The sequence below is a fragment of the Pyrgilauda ruficollis genome, unplaced genomic scaffold (assembly GCF_017590135.1).
Source record: "Pyrgilauda ruficollis isolate IOZ18807 unplaced genomic scaffold, ASM1759013v1 scaffold232, whole genome shotgun sequence".
Lineage (NCBI taxonomy): Eukaryota > Metazoa > Chordata > Aves > Passeriformes > Passeridae > Pyrgilauda > Pyrgilauda ruficollis.
Window position 1 is genome coordinate 97465 of NW_024522762.1, and position 21697 is coordinate 119161.

Genomic DNA, 21697 nt, shown 5'->3' on the forward strand with positions numbered 1-21697 from the left:
GAACAACACACATCAGAAGAGAAGAAAGGTGTCAAGGAATAAATCACCACATCCTCTCAAAATTCATTAGCTAAGCAGAGGCTTTAGAAAGGATACTGTACTCCTGGAATATCCAGTATTTAACCAAGGAAGAGCTGAGTAAATTGCTTTCCTCCACTTCTTAGCAGATGTTAGCATAGAGATTCTAATCTTATACGGCAAAGACATTGTGGAATGCAAGTGTTAAGAGATTATGGGGAACCTGGGTATACACATACTGTTATTCTAGCAGAAAATCTACAAAACCCCATATTCATTATTTTTGTGCATTCCTTTACTAAGAGTGGTTGGCAAACAGACTGCAGTAACACTGATCACCCAATTCATAGGACGATATCTGGAGACCCACTGAGCTGCACACCAGAAAACCGGGATCTGAAAGACAAGAGCTTCTTCCCCTGATTAGCAGTGGTGAATGAATTTAAAATGCTAAGCCCATAAAGTATCAGCAACTACATTTTGAATTTCACAGTCATTTGTTTTTTCGAATTAAAATCAAAACCAGGCTTTCACCTTTTAGTCACATCTCCAGAATGTGCTGCATAGGATAGGAACATTTTTTTTTACTTCTTTCTTTCAAGGTTTTTCATCTTCCTTGTTTTAACTTAAGACAGTAGAAATAAAGTAGCAAGTCTCAAAATCTGCCTCAAACACTGACATATCTTAACTAAAATAACCGCTGACCAAAGCTAAAACCTTCATATGATCCGTGAGGAGAGACGGCACAAATCAAGACTGTTCCTGCGAGCGAACAAATATCAAACATGACCATTCCCATGCAAGTGAACTGCATGAATTTACCCCAGTGAATTTACTGCCCTGACTGTGTACACACACAGGCTGCAGTCATTCTTTCTTGCATATGTCAGGTGTTTAAGAAATGCACTGAATCCTCCCCATTTTAAAAGTAACGGGAGGAGAGAAAAGAGGACTAAAGCACGAGCTGAGACTTGAAACAACTTCCCTGGCAGCAGAGTAACTAAGAAACAGGTAGCACTTATATAAATTTGGAAAGAAGCGACCTGATCACAACAAATCAAGAAGATTTCTGGTTAATTCTGCAATTTAACAGCACAAGAGTAAAAGGTGAAACTACAAATACACATAAACTTACAGATAGAAAATATTTTTAAAAACTACCTATCAGCTCCTTTGGGCTTCACCAAATTTGCTAACATGAGTACACGGCTGCTGTGGTCTTAACCTAAAGTACAACAGACAGTAATAAGACTGCTTACATAACTGGAAAAAGAATGTCTAGGTAGGAAAACCATCCCTCATATATAATACTGTAGCAACATTTACCTGACTGAGAAGGAGGGAACTGAGTCAAAGATGAAGTTCTCTCTCGTTTTACAGGTGGACAGTAGCTTCCATCCTCTCGATCAGATTCTGTAGAAAAAAAAATATTAGAGAAAACGCAAAACATCCCAGCAAGACACACACTCACGGCTTTTAATTTTACAATAAAATCTCTTACCGTCTCCATCTTCTGGACTTGATCCATCTGCAGATCTCTGAAATCAGATTACACTGATCAAAGAAAGATCACATACTGAACATTTCAGTCTCTTCAGCTTGATCCAAATGTTTTAAACATCACTTAAGAGAATTTTTCTTTAATGTCAATGATACACACTCAATGCAGTAATCTTCCATGACTTATATGTGGGCACAGCTTCACACAGATATTATCAAATGCAATTAATTTACAATATTTCATGTACAAGTAAGATTCCTGAAGATTCCCAAGCACTAATATCTTTAGGGACTGTGTAACAATTACTACAGTTACATTTTCTATATACTAAAAATTTGAAAATTACAGTTTTTAAAATTGGTTTCATTTTTAAAATATGAGGTTTCAAGCTCAACATAAATATACCCATTATTTGGGAGTTCATTCCAAAGCACTTTAGCTAATTACTAAGTGACATTCGTTCCTTCAACACAATTATAGCATAAGAGCAATGTCTTTCAAAGTATGCTCTATAAACCAGTACGACATTATTTTTATTGGAATTAGCCATGGATAGTCCTCTAATATCTTCCACAGTACCAAAACAAAAAAAGAAGCTACCACAGGCTACCAATATCTATGATAATAGATATTAAAAATGTCTTTGAACAAAGGTTTTATGTATTTTCTGAGAATTTCTATGGCTCCTTCCTCCTATCTCTGTGCCAGTTCCTCAACTAATATAATCTCCTTTGCTCCTCCAAAAAATAACCCCATGGCAGATTCCTTTCACTGTGGAAGGTGATCGCAGCTGCATCAGCATCTTCATCTTACCGCAAAACATCTTAGAATAATTGAATTGCTTAGGTAAGCAAGAACCTTTAAGATCATCAAGTCTAAGTGATCCATCAGAAGTGCCATGCCCAATGCTAAAACATGTCTGCAAGCGCCACATCCACACATCTCACAAATCCCTGCAGGGAAGATGGTTCCACCACTGCCATGGGCAGCCTGTTCCATGGCTGCAGAAACCTTTTGTGGAACATGCTTTTCCTAATATCCAATCTAAATGTTCAACTACAATCCTCTTGTCCTGTAACTTGTTACCTGGAGGAACAGACCAACCCCCACCTTGGCTACACCATCCTTTCAGACAGCTCTGACATACTGGACCATCTACCTAGCACAGTGGCACCCTTGCATCCCACTCCTGCCCCAGGACACGCATGCAGATGGACACCCCCCCTTCACAGTCTTACTTCAGAGATTGGCTGATAAATGGAAGAATGGCAGCTCATGGGTAGAGCCCACTGATGCCCCAAAACTCCTCCTCCACCATGATTCAGCCCATTTGGGCACTGAGAGCAGGCAGACACACAGAAAGCCTGCACAAGACTGCACAGGACTGACATCTGAGGCATACCTTGGGTGTAAGAATACCAGAAAGTAAAAAACTTTCTATTTAGCATTACATACATTTAGAACCCAGATAATACTGTGCTATCAGTACTCCACTAAATGCTAGTAAAAAACATTTACATTGTACTTTGCCTATTTAATTACCTTTAAGGCCTTTTCTGTTTTGTTTTATGTTCATAGAAAAAAAGCAGCTACCTCACTAGTACCCTAGTTGAGTACTTTTGAAAACTTTAGCATCAGGAATAAGAAGCTACTGACAGTTCTGGAATGCAACTCCCTGCATTCACACATACCTATCAGCCTAGTCATGTTAAGACTGCACTTGATGATCCATGGCTCTTTCCACATCATTAGTGAAGTAGTCCATGGTACTACCAGAGGGTGGTCTTATTAGTCACTGACCTTACCAACACACAATACTTTTCCAAAAGATGAGGCTAAAATGGAAATCCATGATATCATGTATTTCAGCAACCAGCATCTGAACTCAAAATTATTCCATTTTGCACACAAAGTGTTGCCATATATAAAAGCAATTTGTTTCCACTTTTATCAAAAATCCTGAAAGCAAAAACACTTGGTAAAAAAATTGCATGAGTGGAACTGCAGACCTCTATATGCAAAAAATCCTTAAAAATAAACAAATTATTTCCACCTGAATGTCAAAAACTTAACATATGCTTAATTCTCAATGCTCAAGTAACACATCCAAAAGTCAAACCTATATGATTTGAGGCAGAAGCCTCAAATCATCTTACCATGGTAATTTTGTAACTGACAAGCACAACTAACGTACCATCACTGTGTTTAGCAGGTAACAGGCATCACTATCCAAAACCAACTCTGTGCTCTACTGAGGGCAAAGCAGAACAGAGAATCTGCTCCAAGTTACTTCCATGCTTCCTAGCCCAAGTTTTGGGACATTAAAGCTGTGTACCTGTGGACAAATAGATGCCAGGTAGATTCCGTGGGGATACACAGACCTATTGTATTAGCATAAGCTTCACTTTTTTTATGAAGCTTCACTTTTCTATGAAGCCACAGATAATTCTGCAGCCAGAATTGCATACCAGTGCTGCTTCAGAGGAAGCTGGGTGCACTAGACAAAAAGCAGGGGTATATATGCATGACAAACCTGACAGACTGGAAAAGCAGCAAATTACATTTAGTGACAATGAACAGCAGTCCAGCCTCTCCATTTTACACTTCTCAACCTACTCAGTCTGTACTGTATAGCAACACCTGCTTTACATAAGTACCCCACAAAATGGAAACAAAAGCAAGGACCAGCTCATCCTGTAAGAAACAACAAAGGTAATTAAATTTATTTCCATTCAGTTCTTTGGACTTGATGCTGATGAGGCACAAACTGGTAACAGCAAAATCCAACCTAGAATTTTCTCATTTAAGAGCAGAAGCCACTTTTCACTTATTCCCTCTGTTCCTGGCTTTCAGAAATCCAGCTAGAGAAAGGTTACATATATGCCTCTATTTATAGAGGCTCCTACAATTAAGACACATTTCTAGTTAAGGAAATGAGCTTCTTAAAGGCTACCAACTGCTTCTAAAAAGCATAAGTCACAATAGTTAACTAAATACAAACATTAATTCATCACACAATTGTTACATCAAGCTAAGAGAAGAACTTCAAAACTTAAACTAAATTGTCAGGTTTTGCTTATTTACACTAGTGAGCAGAAACGGAGAATTCGGGTAAAGCAGAAAAGGTCAACGCAATTCAGGGAAAGCTCTAAGAGTACACTTCTAGTGCTTATCTTTGAAAATGCATTTTAAGATACAAAAAGTCATATAAAAAGGACTTCAGAGCACAGTAATGCAAGTTTTCAGTCCAGACACTCTGTACATACACAGGCATTATTGAAGTGCCATGATTTTCTTAAAAGCTGTTCCAGAACCTCTTAATCAGCAGTCTTGCTGGGATGGCCATGTGCTGCGGGAGGTTGGTGTGGGTTAGCAAAGAGTTAAGACACAACCATCAGCTCTGCAAGGGGCTGTACCTATGGCCACACTAAATTCATGCCATACCAGAAATATCTGCGAATGTGTGTACAAACAAGCAAACAAGAAATAAGCAATGTCTCTTCTTCTGTCTTAACTCATCCGTCTTCCCAGGCCCTGGGAAGACTGCATGAAAACTGACGCTCCAATGAACCAGTACAAGCACTCTTAAGATGCATCAGCCTTCTCTAGATTTCAAGGTAAGGGATGGTTTTACTGCAAAACACTGGGATAATCTGAAGAGTACTCGCCAGTGCATGCCAATTACATGCCCGTAACTGGGCACCATACAATTCAGTACATTTAACTGAATAGAATCAAGAATGCTGAAGCAGATGTTCTGTACAGCCATTAATTTCTGCATATGATCCCAAACAGCATTTGTGGGTTTTAAATGTCTTTCAGAACACAGTTAACTGGGGTAAGATTTTCTGCTCTCTAAGAACAAGATGAAGATTCTGCGTTCCTGAAAGTCTGGTTAACACCATTCTCTTGGACTTGTTCTAGTATCGCTGCAATTTCAAATGACAGAAAACTGAGATGAAAGTCTGTGATTATGTTTGATAGGAAAGACATGTGATAATATCTTTACAAAGAATTCCATGGGTGAGGGTATAGGTGTTAACGTCTTTGAAATTGGTCTTACTCTGCCCTAACTTCAAGAAGCAGATTTGTTATGGAGTCCAGACAGCCCAGCTCCTGAAACAGACAAGTGAGGGACTCAGTACAAGCCTGAGCTTATGAACTTTGGGGTAAAATGACACTTTGAAGGGGGAATATGCGATAGGCAGTTCGGGAAGGCTCTACCTTCCTAGTAGTTCACACAATGGAGAAAGGAAGAGGGCAACATGGGTTGGGATAAAAAGAGAAGGCTGCACCCTCCAGAACCTCAAGAAAGAAAACCTGGTGGGGACTTGTGACCCAGTGGACCCTCTCCTTTTTTATTCAAATAAAGTTGCAGGACTCCTCTGTCTCCTTTATGGACACTGGCTTTTCAGAGCATGATTTTCAGCACATGTTTACCAGCTATATTTTAAAATATTAACTCTTAAAAATTTTAACCTTCAGAAAAGAAACTATATGAGTTCTGCAACAGTTAATCAAGCAACAATCTGAACACTGAGAGGCGCTTAACCTACAGCTATTAGCACCTTATCATGACAATCCATTCAGTACTGGGTTTACTTGAAATGGCCAATTCTTGGACAAAAAAAAAAAACCCAAACCAACCAGTGCAAAAAAAAGGTCCAGGTATTGGGTGAAGCAGCTTTAACAAAGCTTGAGCACATGCTTAGGGTGTGATGCCAGAATGAATAGTGACACCCATCTGCACCAAGAAAACATGGTTCACCAACCAGAAAGATTAGGAACACTTAAAGTTGCTCTGAAAGACTGTATGGTAAGAGTCATTTAGTCACCCAATCTTTCAGAAAAGATTTTGCCACATCACCAGAAGAAAAATCAAATTATGAGCACTGACAGTTTTTCCACAAGATACTGATTTCCTACCCACTCCAAACACCCAAATCCAAAACTCTGCTATGATGCTTCGTGCTTTTAATCTGTTAAATGCCTTACGGGTTGGCATGACATATCCAGTGGAAGCAGTATTACCTGCTCACTTTGTCAAGCTGCAGCATTATGGCCCATAGAGGGAACAAAGAGTTCTCCTCTAACTGCTTGAAGCAAATCCATCAAATATAGACCCACTTTCTCATTTATTTAGAAGTGCTCTTGCCCTTAGCAAACACACAGCTTACACTTTAAATTTTAAAATACTTGAGGTGTCTTCTACAGTTGCGCTACTAGGGAGACTCACAAATTTCATTTCTTCTAATTGGAACGAGGGTTTAGAGAAGACTAATACTTGAGATCAAAGAACCAGACAGACTGCGATTTGCACTACCTACAGTGAACAGTAACAGATTCCACCTAATGGAAGGGACTTTTTTCTCTAATCCCCTCAGCAGCAGAAGTACTTGGTAGATTGACACTTACCCCTGCCAGTTCTTGTTGAATAGGAGCAAGCTGGGCTTCAGAAGAAGGACTCAGGGTAGCACTGACTGAGGCCACAGCAGGAGCAGGGTGCTCAGAGTCGCACTCACCAGCTGGTTCTGTGTGACCCAGACCATGGTAGGGGGGCTCAACCTCTCCCTGGGGGTCCTCGCCTGAATCCGACAAAGCTTTTTGCTCTGCAGGGGACTGTGAGCAGAAAAGACAACGTCCCTTCAATGCAAGGCTGCAACATGAGATTGGTCGTCCTAGTGAGAGGATCCATTTGTTTAATTTTCACTGTTTTCACAGCAGGGCAGAAGGAGCTGCTTGTTCCTGAGACACCAATTAAAATACATAGAAACTCTGTAACAGAATGTGCTGACAGAATTAGTTCCCATCCTTGAGAAAAGCCTTAGTTGGAGCAAATGCATTCTTCTGAAAGTTACCAAAACCACCTGTGTCCCCAGCAAAGAGGATTTTGCCAGCTACAGGCTTGTTGGGGTTTAACCCCTGCCCTCTCTCAAGGACAGTTGATACTTTTTACCTTCAGATTCAGATATAAAAATAGACAATTACTGTAAATAAGTGTCCTTCACTGCCTCTTCAGCCGACTTTTGAGGGAGGTGAGGCTGGTTATGAAATTCTCACAGAAACTAACTATTTTAACATTCACAAGACACATGATCCTTTCATATTTACATGATGGTGAATTATCTGAAAAGCAACACCAATGTTTTTTTCATAAATTAGCAACTTTCAATCTATTTCAAGGAGGGAGGTGACTGTGTAACTAGTGCACCCTAATGGGATTAGTATTTACTGAACTTCTGCCACAGACTTTTCATTCCTTCACATCATTTAATGCTGCACATCCCTGCCTGTACAAGAAAAGTTAGCGTTATCATATTCTGTACACATCTGAAGAACGAAAAAGTTATAAAAAGGCTTTGAGCACAAACAAATTGTGTCCACTAGTCCACTGATTACATGCAGGCCAAGGATGTGCACTTATAATCTGTGGGCTGAGCTTCCCCGCATCTTATGGTGAAGTATCTAAAGAATTAAGCAGTAAGGAAAAGATGGCACTCAAAAGGACACAACCTCAGCTTGCCCCCAGAAAACACTTGGTAGAACGAAGTGACTAAAAATGCTCATCATTGCCCAGGTCTGCGCAAGAAAGTAAGCAAAAGCCTGAAAAATAAACAGCAGCACTCAAGAGCCAAGTTCTTCAAGTAACACTTGCCCTGTCATGGTAATAAAAGCCAGCGATACATGAAATTTTATTATAGAAGAAATTACTATAATTAAGGCTCAAAATAGTAAAAATGTATTTATGGGGATATTACTATGGATACCAGGTAAAAGTTCAGGGTGCTGGGTTTTTGTACTGTCAAAGCTATGTAACATTTTAATATTTAGTTGTTAATAACAGACCCAAACACTAACTTAAAACCCCACAGAATGAGAAGAGTTAAAGAAACATTTTTTCACCAAACATTTAATAAAATCTAGCAGTCTAGTCACCTCTCCTTACCTTTTTGTCTGGGGAGAACAGCAGGAAAAGGCTACCTGGAACTGGCCATAGCACTTACAATATATGTTAAAAAAAGAGCCTTAGCAGAAATTTACAGACTTCTCGGTACAGTTTAGAAAACTGCTCGTAATGAAGAAGAGGCAAGAACATGCAATGCACACTTGTGCTAAGCACTTAAAATTGGAAATGACAAAATATTTTGCAAGTAATTGATATCACCACCGTTTAGAATATCCTAAGGAAGGCTAAGTAAATATCTTAATAACTCCGTAATACTTGAAATATTTGCAGTCAAGCATTTTAAAAAGTGGAAATAAGTATAAATCTGACTTCTATCCTAAGCAAGATTGGAATATCTGCTTCAAGACCCACAAAAGAAACAAACAAAAACAGCTATTGCAAATCACCACTTCTATGAAGAAAAATCTGAATCCAAGACAAGAATTTCATGGCCAATACATAAATACATTTTTAAAAAATCAAATTACATTAGAAAAAGTATATTAATCAAAAACTACTGTAAGTTTCAGAATTTTGTGAATAGTATATGGTTATGTCATGGAAGACAAGACCAACAAAGGACTCAAGGATTCATTTATCAAACCAGAACTGCTCTAGGCAGATGTTTGTACAGCTGCTTTCTTTGCTCTCAAAAAAGCATATCCAAAGGAAACTGCAAACTCTTAAAAGTAATTTTAATCCTCAGTCATACATACTATTGAAAGTGTTTCCTAGTCTCTTAGCTTCATGAATTCTGATCTAAGCTCTCTCTGGAAGTTCTTCGGAGGGGGTGAACACTTCACTCTCTTCCATTTTGCTGGAATATTTTGTTTGAGAAATGTGTCCCTCCTTGCTCCTCCTCTCTCTAGAGAAAACATTCCTTATAAAATACAGTTCTAGGGAGAACTTGACAGAATCCTGTTCCTGCCTCCTAAATACTACGGCAAAGATCAAGGGAGAGTTGAATAATATTAGGAAGCCATCTACACAAATTCACCTTGCTCAGTCAGATCAAACATATTTGTTTAAAACTAAAAATAACACACCCAGACTAAATACATCTATTAGGAGATTTGGCTTCCTCTGTATTGCAGAAAATAAGGAGAGACATGAAGGAATAATTAAAAGCTAAGACTCACATGATGCTACAGTCACCAAATACAGGCAAAGAAATAATACTTTTCAATAACGACTGGAACAAGCACTCTTGGACCAGCTTTTCCTCCCAGTTCTAAGTTGAGTTATTTGCAACACCCTTCCTCATTTTCCTCACTCTAGCACCTCTATCCAATGGCCTAAAAAGACTACTCTCAGCATATATTTTCACATTTTTTACCTGCTTAGAGCCAAGGACAACTCTTGCCTGTATGCCTAACAGTCTTTATGAGCCTCTCTAGATTCCTCCAAGCTTTTTCTGCACAACTGTCTCTCCAAATAACTTCATGACTGTTCTTTTAAGTACAGCAATATATTCACAATTATGACCTCTCAGGCAAAAATTTTAACTCCTTAAGTATACTATGGACTTACAATTCAGTTCCACTGGGTATCCATGCTAACAATGCTGAAACAGACTGGGAAAGGGAATGCTCTGCCTCTCCGTACACAAATTACTTCATTCACAGTTATCTCTCTGCCACTATCCTAAACCTGTAAGTCATGGCCACAGCATGAAGAATCTTTTATAGTCATCCACCTCCCCAAACCACCAAAACCCAAGTATTTCCAAACAACACTGCATCAAAGCAGGACTTCAACTATTAAAAAAAAAAAATTAACTCATGTTTTGCTCTCCAGGCTACCTGGCAATGCCATCTTCCAATCACCTACATCGTTTTTACAATGCTATACCTAGTTTTAAACTCCATAGTTAGGAGCATGATGACAGCTAGAACAATTTAACAACATAACCCCTTATTGACTCCAGAAGCTTTGCATTTAGGACCCCCAGTTACCTGTTAAACTCTTTGTACCACTCTGGTATGGAACATGACCCAACTATCACATAACTTACCTTCTTTCAGAGCTAATCTTAAAAGGCCACCATTATAAATTCACATATGGAAAGCAGTACACTGATCAGAACTAGTTATACAGCAAACTAGAAAAGAAGCGCTGTTTTCTATATTCTACCAATATCCCAACACAGGCTGATGGAGGGAGGAGGACAAGATGCAAGCAACATAATAAACAATGGTGTTTTCAAGTGCAAATATTTTTTAAATCCAAGTGGAGAATCTACCTTTTCCTATACTTGTGACTAGGGAGGTCATAATGATCCTATGTGATGACAATCAGTAATGTCCAGTTTACCAACAGTTCATACTAGCAGAACAAATGACACTACTTTAAAAACATTTTTGGACAGTGTTTCTTTACTCTACTACTGATTAAATTTGTTTGAGCTAATATACTTGCTTAAAAATGTGTCAATCCAAAAATGACAGAATACTTTCACCTCAGAAATGCATGTTAAAAGCTAACTTCAGAAAATTACTTCAAGTAACCTATGGCCAGAAACTTGTCATGAAATGGTTTTATGGCAGAAGCTAAAATCAATTTCAGAGCAGAAACACCAAAGTGTCTAATATTGAACACAGATATAAGTTGTATCCACCAATTTAAATATTGAATTCAGAAAGTGCTATGAAAAGCACAGCTTACCTCATAAGGAAGTTATTTGAGTAACAGAAATATCCATGCCTAACATAGTGAGGTTCAGACTTTGTATTGCTTTCAGATCTCAGCAGTTTGAGCCTTAAGCTGATGCAATTTTCCAACTGGTGTCAGCCCTAGGAACTCTGCTTGTCAGAAACACGAATAGCAGTGCTACTATTCAGATATTTGCAAGATTATATTTCACACTTTGTAAAAATAGTTCTCAAATAGTTAAGGAGACACAAAAATCGTGAAAATACAGACTCATTCATATTTCGTAACTACAAACTTGACATCCACCATTAATTGACATCTAAATCGAAAACCAGGACAGACTAATCCTATCTTTTCACAGAATTTACAGAATCACTAGGTTGCAAAGAGACCTTCAAGATCATCGAGTCCAGCCCATGCCCTAACACCTCAACTAAACCATGGCATCGAGTGTCATATCCAGTCTTTTTTTAAACACGTCCAGAGATGGCAACTCCACCACCTCCACAGGCAGACCATTCCACAATTTTATCACTCTTTCTGTAAAAAACTTTTTCCTAATATCTAACATAAATTTCCCTTGGTGCAGCTTGAGACTGTGTCTTCTGGTTCTGCCAGTTGCTGCCTGGAGAAAGAGACCAACCCCCACCTGACTACAACCACCTTTCAGGAAGTTGTAGAGAGTGATAAGGTCACCTCTGAGTCTCCTTTTCTCCAGGCTAAACAACCCCAGCTCCCTCAGTCGTTCCTCATAAGGCTTGTGCTCCAAGCCCCTCACCGGCCTCACTGCCCTTCTCTGGATGTGCTGAAGCATCTTTAACTGCAAAAGAAAATTCAAACCTCCTTATGTAAAGTAACATTAAGGGGCAGCATTATGAACACTATGCATTTTTTGTCCCCTCTAAATAAATGTGTCAAATTGCAAGGTCTGATGTTTTATTCAAGTGTATACATCCTTAGCTGGAAGATGTAGTTAAAAAATTTGTTTCCAGACTAGTATGAATTTTGTCCTAGAACATCCTGAATATTTCCCAATTTCTAGTGGAGAAAAAGATCGTAAAACCATAGAATTGTTCAGGTTGTAAAACTTCTCCAAGATCAGAGTCGAGCCATTCCCTCAGCACTACCAAGCCTACCAGTAGCCCACAACCCCAAGTGCCACATCCACACAGCTTTTAATTCCCTGCAGGGATGGGCAGCTGTGACAGGGCTGAACAGTGAAGAAATTCCCAATATCCAGCCTAAAACACCCCAGTGCAACTCGAGGTCATTTCCTCTCATCCTGTCCCTTGTTCCCTGCTAGCGGAGCTCGACCCCCACCTGGCTCCACCCTCCTGTCAGGGAGTTGTAGAGAGCAAGAAGGTCTCCTGTAAGCCTCCCTTTCTCCAGGCCGAGCCCCACAGCTATTCCTTATCAGCCTTGTGCTCCAGACCCTTCCCCGGCTCTGTTCCCTTCTCTGGACATGCTCCAGCCCTTCAGTGACTTTCTTGTCATGAGGGGCCTAAAACTGAACCCAGGATTTGAAATGCCTCGGCAGTGCTCAGTCACTGCCCTGGTCCTGCAGGCCACAGTGTGGCTGGTACAGGCCAGGTGCCATTGGCCTTCTTGGCCGCCCAGGCACACCTGGGCTCACGTTCAGCCACTATTGACCAGGACCACCACCAGGTCCTTCTCCACCAGGCAGCTTTCCAGCCAATCTGCTCCAAGCCTCAAGTGTTCCATGGCATTGGTATGACCCAAATGTCAGACACCTTCCAAGCACAAACTTATACCAGGATTTCTAGAAAAAGAACACTGTTTAACTTAAGAGTAGACACTACTGTTAGTTCCAGAAAAATCAGTAAGACCACTGAATTTTATCAATCCGGATGTAATACTGAGAGGATCTGTAGACACTGCAATGAAATAATTCTGTTCAGGACATCCAAGTTCATGTGCAAAAATAGTAGACAAACATATAAACAACCACCACAGACAGTTAGCTGAATACACAATGCAGTGCTTTTTCTTCCCCTCAGCTTATTGTCAGACTGCTGTGTCAGCACAAAAAAGCCTTCACTAACACTTCTGCTTACAGAAAAAAGTGACGTGACATTTTTAGACATTTAGACAGACGTTTTGCTAAATTAAAATTATAATTTACATTAAGAAATTACATATTCAAGTAGTGTGTTGTTTGACAACTATTTTGAAGTTACTTTTGCGTCTTCTTCAAAATGGTGCTCAAGGAAAAACTCCTCTGTTTACAGGATTTCCATGATAACTTCAAGGAGAATAGTCTTTTGTGGTAGGCAATGCACTTAACCAAGCACCTTTTACAGGTGCAGAGTAACAGAGAGAGTAACAGAGAAACAGTAACAGAGTTTACCCTTCTTGGGAACACTTAGCTATTAAGTCTTTCTGAAAATACAGTGAAAGATCTCAACCAGTATGTAACCTGATGCACTTTTCCTTAATTAAGCTGATTAAAACTGCCTGAATGCTAGGTTCTGATATATACAGCATAGTATATATGCTGTTACCTTGGGGTCACAGCATCATGTTCTGACTATAATACTACTGTACCTATACTATAAAAAACAACTACTGGCACAAGCAACAAGCTCTTAATTCAATCAAACTGCAAGAAGCACAGCACTGATGCTTCTGTAAGTTCTTCTCTGCAGTGTCAAATACACCACAATAAAAGCTAGTATAATTATTAACCATTCCCCCTTCCTCTTTAAAAATCCTACATCTCCACACAACACACAGTTTAGCACAGGCATTTATGTTTGTTACTACTCTGAAAATTGGCAACTAACTGACAGATGCTACCACCAGACTCTCTCTGATCTGTTTCAAGGAACAGGCCCTATTCCCCACCCAAACCAGACTTATTCCATGCTCAAAGCTACAGTGGCTAGCCCCAGTGACAGCACCACCACCACCTGGCATTTAAATAAATGTATAACTTATCTCTAACTCCTGTGCCTTCAAGATGCTCAGGAACCCACAGACTCTCTACCCAACAAAGCCAGACCTTCAGCCTGTGCTGAGGCAGTCCTGAATACAGCTATCTGCTCAGCACCACCTCAGCATCCTCAGAGGCAGCTGGGTAGATTAAAATCACAGATGTCCCTCCCTAGATCATCTCTGCGAGCCCCAAAACATGCCATCCCTTTAATTAATATATTTTTACAAATATTTTACTGAGACCTATCAGAGTGCAACAGAACTGTGTCACAGCCCAATGCAGGAGTTTGCACAGCTTAATGCTGACAGCATGCAATACGGAGGCCGCTGAAGGGGTGCAGCAGCAAAGGTGCATCATGAAGGAACTTGACAGTACAAGAACTGCTATCTTGGCATGTAAGGACCAGGCCAAGCAAAAAGCACACAGGACCATGTTACTCTGCCTGGATTGCACACTGCTATAATCACCACTAGAGTAAAGGACACCTGCAGAGAACACTCACCATGATGCAACTCATAAGGGACTTCAGTCTAAGCAACAGTGGGTGACTGGGAGCTGTTTCCTAAAAGGAAACATTATCAAAATTGGTAGTGCCAACACTACCACTCCCTTCATTCCACAGTATATGTAAACAGTCAGTGTAAAAAATGTAATTAAAAGAATGTCTTGAAAGTACTTACTCTCTAGCAGATTTAATTTGATTAGCTAATATTAGGAGAACATCAGACAAATCCTTTCCAAGCTGAGAAACTATTTCAAGCTTCTGCTGAGGAATATGCCTACTGAACCTGTGAGAAAGTTTGAGTCTGGTACTTGTTCTAAACTAAAGAAAAGCTATCAACTGAAAAATGACTAGGTATTTCAATTTAAACATTTCTGACTTCACAGACAACAAACCCATCCAGTGATCCAACAGAAACTGTATCACATACTTCTCTTGGCTCCCACCATCTTCAACGGAAACAAGAGTAACCTTGATCTTTTTCCCCACATAAATCTTACTAGCCTTTACTATTAACCAGACAAAATTAAATACCATATTGAGATGAGGGAACAGAATTACCATTTCCCAAGGTAACCAGACACTTCACAGCATACAAACCAAAGATATCAGAGACATTTAAGTACACTGAGATGAAAAGCAATAATCTGGACCAGTTTTCTTTGCATTATCTTAACCCTATTATCAGAAAAACATTTTGTAGCTTTGTCATGCTGAGTGTGTCAGCACTCCTCTGACACATGTTCAAGATACACCTTCACCATACTTTTTCTTCCACATTGATCCATCTTCTGTCTGAAAAGCTACCTGTATTGTGAAACCACCATACATCTTCCCACTTTTAGCCCTTCAGTACCTGCTTGCCCTATACCCATTAATGATGTTAATACTCTATTGGCCACCCTCAGCTTCACAATACAAAAGACTGATCACCATGGAAAGGAGGAGTCAGGGCTAAGAACAAAACCAAAAAAAAGTATCAGTATCTCCTTACCTTCTGTGCTTTATCCTTCTGAAATACAAAGACAGGTGGGGCAATGGCAGGTTTTTCTGTAAAAAGAGAAATCATTGGAGTTTTTTCCAACCACATTCATATTGACTATTATGAAAATATGTGACTATATGAAAATTATGTTCTATGATGCTTTTAGCACCAATGAATCCCTAAGCCAGTTAAATCTCAGTTACACATATTGTTTCTACCAGTTCCTGGTAATAGATGTTTATAAGGACTTGATCTTCAAAAGCAAAAAGGAGTGTTTTAAGGCAAACAACACAACTAATGTCTAACAGCTATTTGTGTTTCCCCTCCATATCACTTAGAAGCTAGTACTTGCACCATACTTCAGTACATCAGAAGGAAAAGACCCTTTGCTGCAGCAGTTCAGTAGCTGAACAGATTCTTTTCCTTCCCCATTAACAAGCATTAATGAAAAGGGAATTTGTTGTACACCCCCACATACCCCTTTCTTAAAGGTCCCCTAATACTGACATTTGATTACACCTGTATTTCATTATCACTGAAAACTTTAGAAAGATCCTAAATCAATATTTGCAGGTCTAAAATTCAAACCAGATATATTACTTACTACAGAGGAACCAGTCTTTTCTGCATAATTTAAAAACACATATGCTTTCATCTTAAAGCTCTGAATCAAATATTAGCAGGATGCCATTTTCTAAATAAGCACATCAGCACCTAGTCTACAAGAGTAGAACTAATGTATAGAATGAGCGTGTATTTCCATTGTCCTTTGAGATTTCACAACTACTTCAGAGTCCTGAATAATAAAAATATACATACATGGGGGAGTGTGTGTGATAAAGCAGAGGTGAGAATTCCTGAGAGTCCAACAAACTGGTGCATCTTGTCTGTGAGTTATATTTGAAGAGAAGCTGCACACACACTATGCAGTCAGCAGCCCTCCTGTATGTTTGTATATAAAGATGAGTACAGTATTTCAGTCTGTCTTTCAGACTGGAAAAGGGATTTATGGAGAACTAGAAATTTGCAAAGAAATTAAATAAAAAAGTTCCACCTTTGCAATTATCCAGTCTTACAAACAAGTCTAGACATCTAAGAAAATTAAAAAAACCTTTCAGAGTTTGAAAGGCTAGCATAAAAGAAAAAGGAAATATAAAGCTATCAAGCAGTCCCTTGCACCAAAAAAAAGAACAATATCCCAAAATCTTGTAGGACAAGTAAAGTACTTGGATCACCATATAATGAAAAAGGGATGAAACTGTCAATTTGGGAACTGCTATATTAGATCCGTTTGGCTGAAAAAGTGAAACTTTAGTTGACTTACACAAAATTATGAAAATTATTACCAGAACTGTGAATTTAATTGTGAGGGTAGAAGAGCCTTTTTCTATTTTTTTCTATGGATCTAACTCAAAGGGATAACCCAGCAAAACCAAAAACCACTGCAAGACTGATTTAGCAAGACTGGCATAATTTGTTCTACAAAAGGTGAAATTAATCAAGAAATCAAGCTACTTATGACATCATTTTGCCTGATCTCTTTTTCCCTCTATTTTTTAAGTTCATCTATCCATCAAATACTACTGAATCTTAAAAATGCTTATTAATAAGAGCAATGTGCAGACAATCCATTTCAGAAGTGAAAACAATACAGACCCTTATATGTAATACCTGTCTCAAAACCCAGAGTCTTTTGAAACAAGCCAGTGATCCATTTTCATTCCCTGGGCCTCAGTATAACCTGCCTGTGGGAGTCTTCACTGAGGCAATGGTCAAGCTTTTAAACTTCGACTTCAAAGTGACAATTATTTCTTAATACCATGTGTTATACTTGTCTTAGGAATAGAATACACACCCCCATTTCCAACCTATCTGTTAGAAGTGGAACAGTTATCTTCTGTTAATTGGGCAGTTTTCTTTATCTTTTCCACAACTAATCCTCGCTCCAGGGAGATATCCTCTCTTAATGGGCCACTGAGTCTCACTGCATGACTGATAAAAACTACATCATCCCATTGTGAGGTGTGCGGCCCAGAGGGAAGAGCCAAGCATTCCTACCTGGAGAGATTTGGAAGACCATGGTCAGCCTTTTCCACTGGGTTCCCAGAGGAAGACCAGACTCATCTACACCACCACTGGATCTTCAAAGGAAAACTACACCCTTCTACAGGATCACTGCTTCAACAGAACCACACCTGTCACAGGAGGACTGCAGCCACCATTTAATGGGACTGCTACCAACACCCTGACCCACAGGGTTTCAGGTCGTATCCTGACTCTGTCAGTGTTGTTTCCTAATAAAGAACTGTTATTCCTGCTCCCATATCTTTGCCTGAGAGCTCCTTAATTTCAAAATTATAACAACATGGAGGAAGGAGGTTTACAGTTTCCATTTCAGGGGCGGCTTCTCCCTTCCTTAGCAGATACCTGTCTTTCCAGACCAAGACAATACTTCAGTGCTCATTAATGCTACTGCTACAGCAGCATGTCCTCTGCCAAAGGAATCAATAGGGAAATCTACCAGGATGTGGGACTTGATTGTCATGCACACCTTACAAGAGAATTCTACACCAAATTCCACAAATACCAGGGAGAAGTGAACAAAATCTACTTGTCTCTCTAGTGCATAACAAAGGATTGAGTAATGAGAGAGAGGAAAGAAAAACAGATCCAACAACAGTGCAGAATGCAGAGAAAAGCATGGGACTGCTGGCAATTTTCCCATTCAAATGCCCAGCTCCAGATTTTGGTTCCTATTTCTAGTTATGTTTCCAAATGCATTTACATAGAGCTTTCTAGCATTTAACGTTTTTCGTACAAAAGCACTTACACATACCATGTTTCCATCAACTGAAGAACCCCCGTACCAGGTTTTATTTTTGCAGATCAGAAATGCAGATGTTAGGTAGTTCTTTGGTTTTTCCAGTCAAGTTCTGGTTCAAAACAAGAATTCCACTGTTATTTGTACTAGCCAACATCTGGGCCAGACGGTCACGTTCTCAAGCTTTTGTTATACCAGGGTGTCTGAAGGATGACCTATGATAAAATAGAACTGCCAAATCCACTAAACTGTCAGCAACTTAAAAAGAAAATAAAGGAAGGAAATATATATGAAGGAAAAACCCTCTACCTTCAAACTTCAGGTAGAATGCATGTAAGAGAACATGAGATCTCCTTCACCAAGAGATGAGCAGTCAGAGCACACAGTTCTTAAAAACTGAGGATTATACTTGTTTCTTTTCTTCAGAGAAGCAAACAGAAACATGGCAAAACAAAGATCTGGAGAAATGTCAATTTTCTAACCAAGTCAGTCTTGATAAAGGTATTCAGATAAGTCCAAGCATGTAAGAAGGAAAGCAAAACTTCAGTAATTAGCATCAGAGATAGTACCTCTCCAATCTCAAGATCTGGAACCTGAATGGTTTTAGGCTGTCAAATCAAATTGAATCCACAGAATTCATTCCTGCAGTTTATTCACTTCGGAGATATTTCAACCTGCATGAACAACTACAAAAACCTTAAGAGCTGGATTTCACAGGCTAAATTTCTTTAACATATTTTACCATCAAGCCATTAACTATCAATAAATGCCCTATGTGCTGTAAGAAAAACATGTACTATTAGATGTGCTGAGCTTCCTTCACAAGCTGTGGAAATCAAAATTCAGAAACGGAAAATACTACCTCCATAGCTCATGCAGAGATATCATCTTCAAGTCATATATACTATTTACTATGAGATTTTTAACCTAGATGCATGACCACTAGTAGCTGTAGCAAACTCTCCCTTGTCAACCATATTTCCCACAGCTAGACAAAACATTCATTCACATGATGCACCTCTAGCAGCCACAAGGTGTCAGACCTTTATTGCAGCATGAAATTACTCATTGAAAAAAATCCAAAGGGTCAAGGGCAACAAGAAAAGCTTCTGTAGGTACACTGGTGATAACATAAAGGCTGGGGAAAACGTGGGCCCTATCCAGCAGGAAACAGGAGACCTGATTTCCATGGACATGGAGAGCTGAGGTACTCAATGATGCTTTTGACTCCACCTTCACCAAGAAGGGCTCCAAACCAAATTATAAAAGGGGAAAGCAGCAGGGACTGGCAGAAGGACCACCTGCTACAGGAAAACAGCCTTGAGACCATCTAAGGAAGGTGAAGGTGCACAAGTCCATGGGACTGATGAAATGCATTCCTGAGTCCTAAGGGAACTGTCAGAGGAAGTGGCTAAGCCACTCTCCTTTCATTGAGAAGTTGTGGCCATCTGAGGAAGTTCCCAGTGACTGGAAAAGGGGAAACATGACCCTCATTTACAAAAAGGAAGAAAAGGCAGACTTAGGGCACTAAAGGCTGGCAAGCCTCACTTCTGGCCCTGGCAAGATCATGGAGCAGACCCTCCGTGACCCTCCACCCTGGGAACTCTGCTAAGGCACGTGGAAAATAAGGCAGTGATTGGTGAGAGCCAACATGGCTTCACTTAGAGCAAACCATGTCTGACAAATTTGGTTCTATGATTGTCTTACAGTGTTAGTGGACAAGGGAAGAACAACTGACAGTCTACCTAGACTTATGCAAAACATCTGACACTGTCCCGAAGGAGATCCCTTGTCTCTAAATTGGACAGATGGACCTCCCCCTGGATAAGGAATTTGCTGGTGGCTGCACTCAGAGTTGCAGTCAACAGCTCAATGTCCAAGTGGAGACCAAGTCTGGGACCAACACTGCTTAATATCTATTTTGGTAGAGTGAACAGTGGGAGTGAGGGCACCCACAGGAAGTCTGCCAATGACACCAAGCTGTGTGGTGCAGCTGACATGCTGAAGGGAAGGGATGCCACCTGGACAGGCTGGAGAGGTGGGACTATGCAAACTGTATGAACTTCTACAAGGCCAAGTGCAAATCCTGCACATGTGTCAGGGCAATCCCAAGAATAAACACAGGCTGAGGAGAGAAAGGATTGAGAAAAGGCCTGGGGAGAAGGACTTGTGCGTGCAGGTGGATAAGAAGCCAAACATGCCCCGGCCACTGGCACACAGAAACCCACCCTGTGCTGGGTTCATTGCCTAGCATGGGCAAGAGGGGATTCTGCCCTCTGCCCCACTCAGGTGATATCCCACCCGAAGAGCTGCGTCCAGCCCTGGGGAACCACAGGAGGATGTGGAGCTGCTGAAGCAAGTCCAGAGGAGGCCACAAGATGCTCCAAGGGCTGGAGCCCCTCTGCTCTGGGGACAGGCTGGGAGAGCTGGGGGTGTTCACCTGGAGAAGAGAAGGCTCTGGAGAGACCTTAGATCCTGTTCCAGTACCTAAAGGGGCTCCACATGAGAGGGACTTTGGACAAGGAGGAATGGCTCCAAACTGACAGAAGGTAAATTTAGATGAGATATTAGGAAGAAATTCTTCCCTGCAACGGTGGTGAGGCCCTGGCACAGGTTACTTCATGGACCTGCAGATTGCATCCCTGGCAACATTCAAGGCCAGACTGGATGAGGTTCGGAGCAACCTGGTGTAGTGGAAGGTGTCCCTGAACAATGGGGATGGGTGGAGGGGAGGGGTAGATGTCTTCAAAGGTCTCTTCCAACCCAAACTATGGATTCTTATGAAAATAGAAATAAACACCTGCAGGAGTGTGTGTATCTGTAGAGTTCTGAGGCTCACAGAGCATATCTCATGGCACAGCAGTGACAAGGGCCAAAAAAGCAATCACCTTCTTCACTGCTAGGCCCATTTTGCCTCTACCATAAGGATACAACATAAATCAGGTTGGAGGTCTCTAGTCCAATCTCCTGCTTCAAGTAGGTCAATTATGATGTCATGCCAGGTTAATCAGGTTATTCAGTCTGTCTTAACATCCAAGGACAGAGGCTGAGCAGCCTCCCAGGGTAATCTCTTCTCTACTGCTTGACTGTACTTATGGTGAAAAAAAACCTACTACCACCACAAAAACACCACCTTTCCCCTATTTCCAGTCAGAACATCTTATTCCTCCTCTCACCTTTCGTCTTTGTCCTTTCAACATACACCACTCTGATGGGCCTGGGTCTGTCTCTCTAACAACTTCCTCACAGACCCTGATAAGCTCCTGATGTGTCTCGCTGAAGACTTCTTTCCTCTAGGCTGAACACACCCAGTCTC

At 40.4% G+C, this 21697-nt stretch overlaps 1 protein-coding gene across 3 annotated transcripts in view; it reads right to left on the reverse strand.

The window, feature by feature from the left end:
- RANBP3 (RAN binding protein 3) overlaps positions 1 to 21697 on the reverse strand; it is a 53352-nt gene that overhangs the window by 22492 nt on the left and 9163 nt on the right. For 2 of the 3 annotated variants that reach the window (XM_041469401.1, XM_041469400.1), the window contains exons 2-5: positions 15570 to 15625; positions 6935 to 7138; positions 1520 to 1556; positions 1345 to 1431 (exon numbers count right to left, since the gene is read on the reverse strand). In XM_041469401.1, coding sequence (XP_041325335.1) covers positions 1345 to 1431; positions 1520 to 1556; positions 6935 to 7138; positions 15570 to 15625 — 384 coding nt within the window. The remainder of the gene's footprint in view (positions 1 to 1344; positions 1432 to 1519; positions 1557 to 6934; positions 7139 to 15569; positions 15626 to 21697) is intronic. The other variant, XM_041469402.1, reaches the window with a different exon arrangement.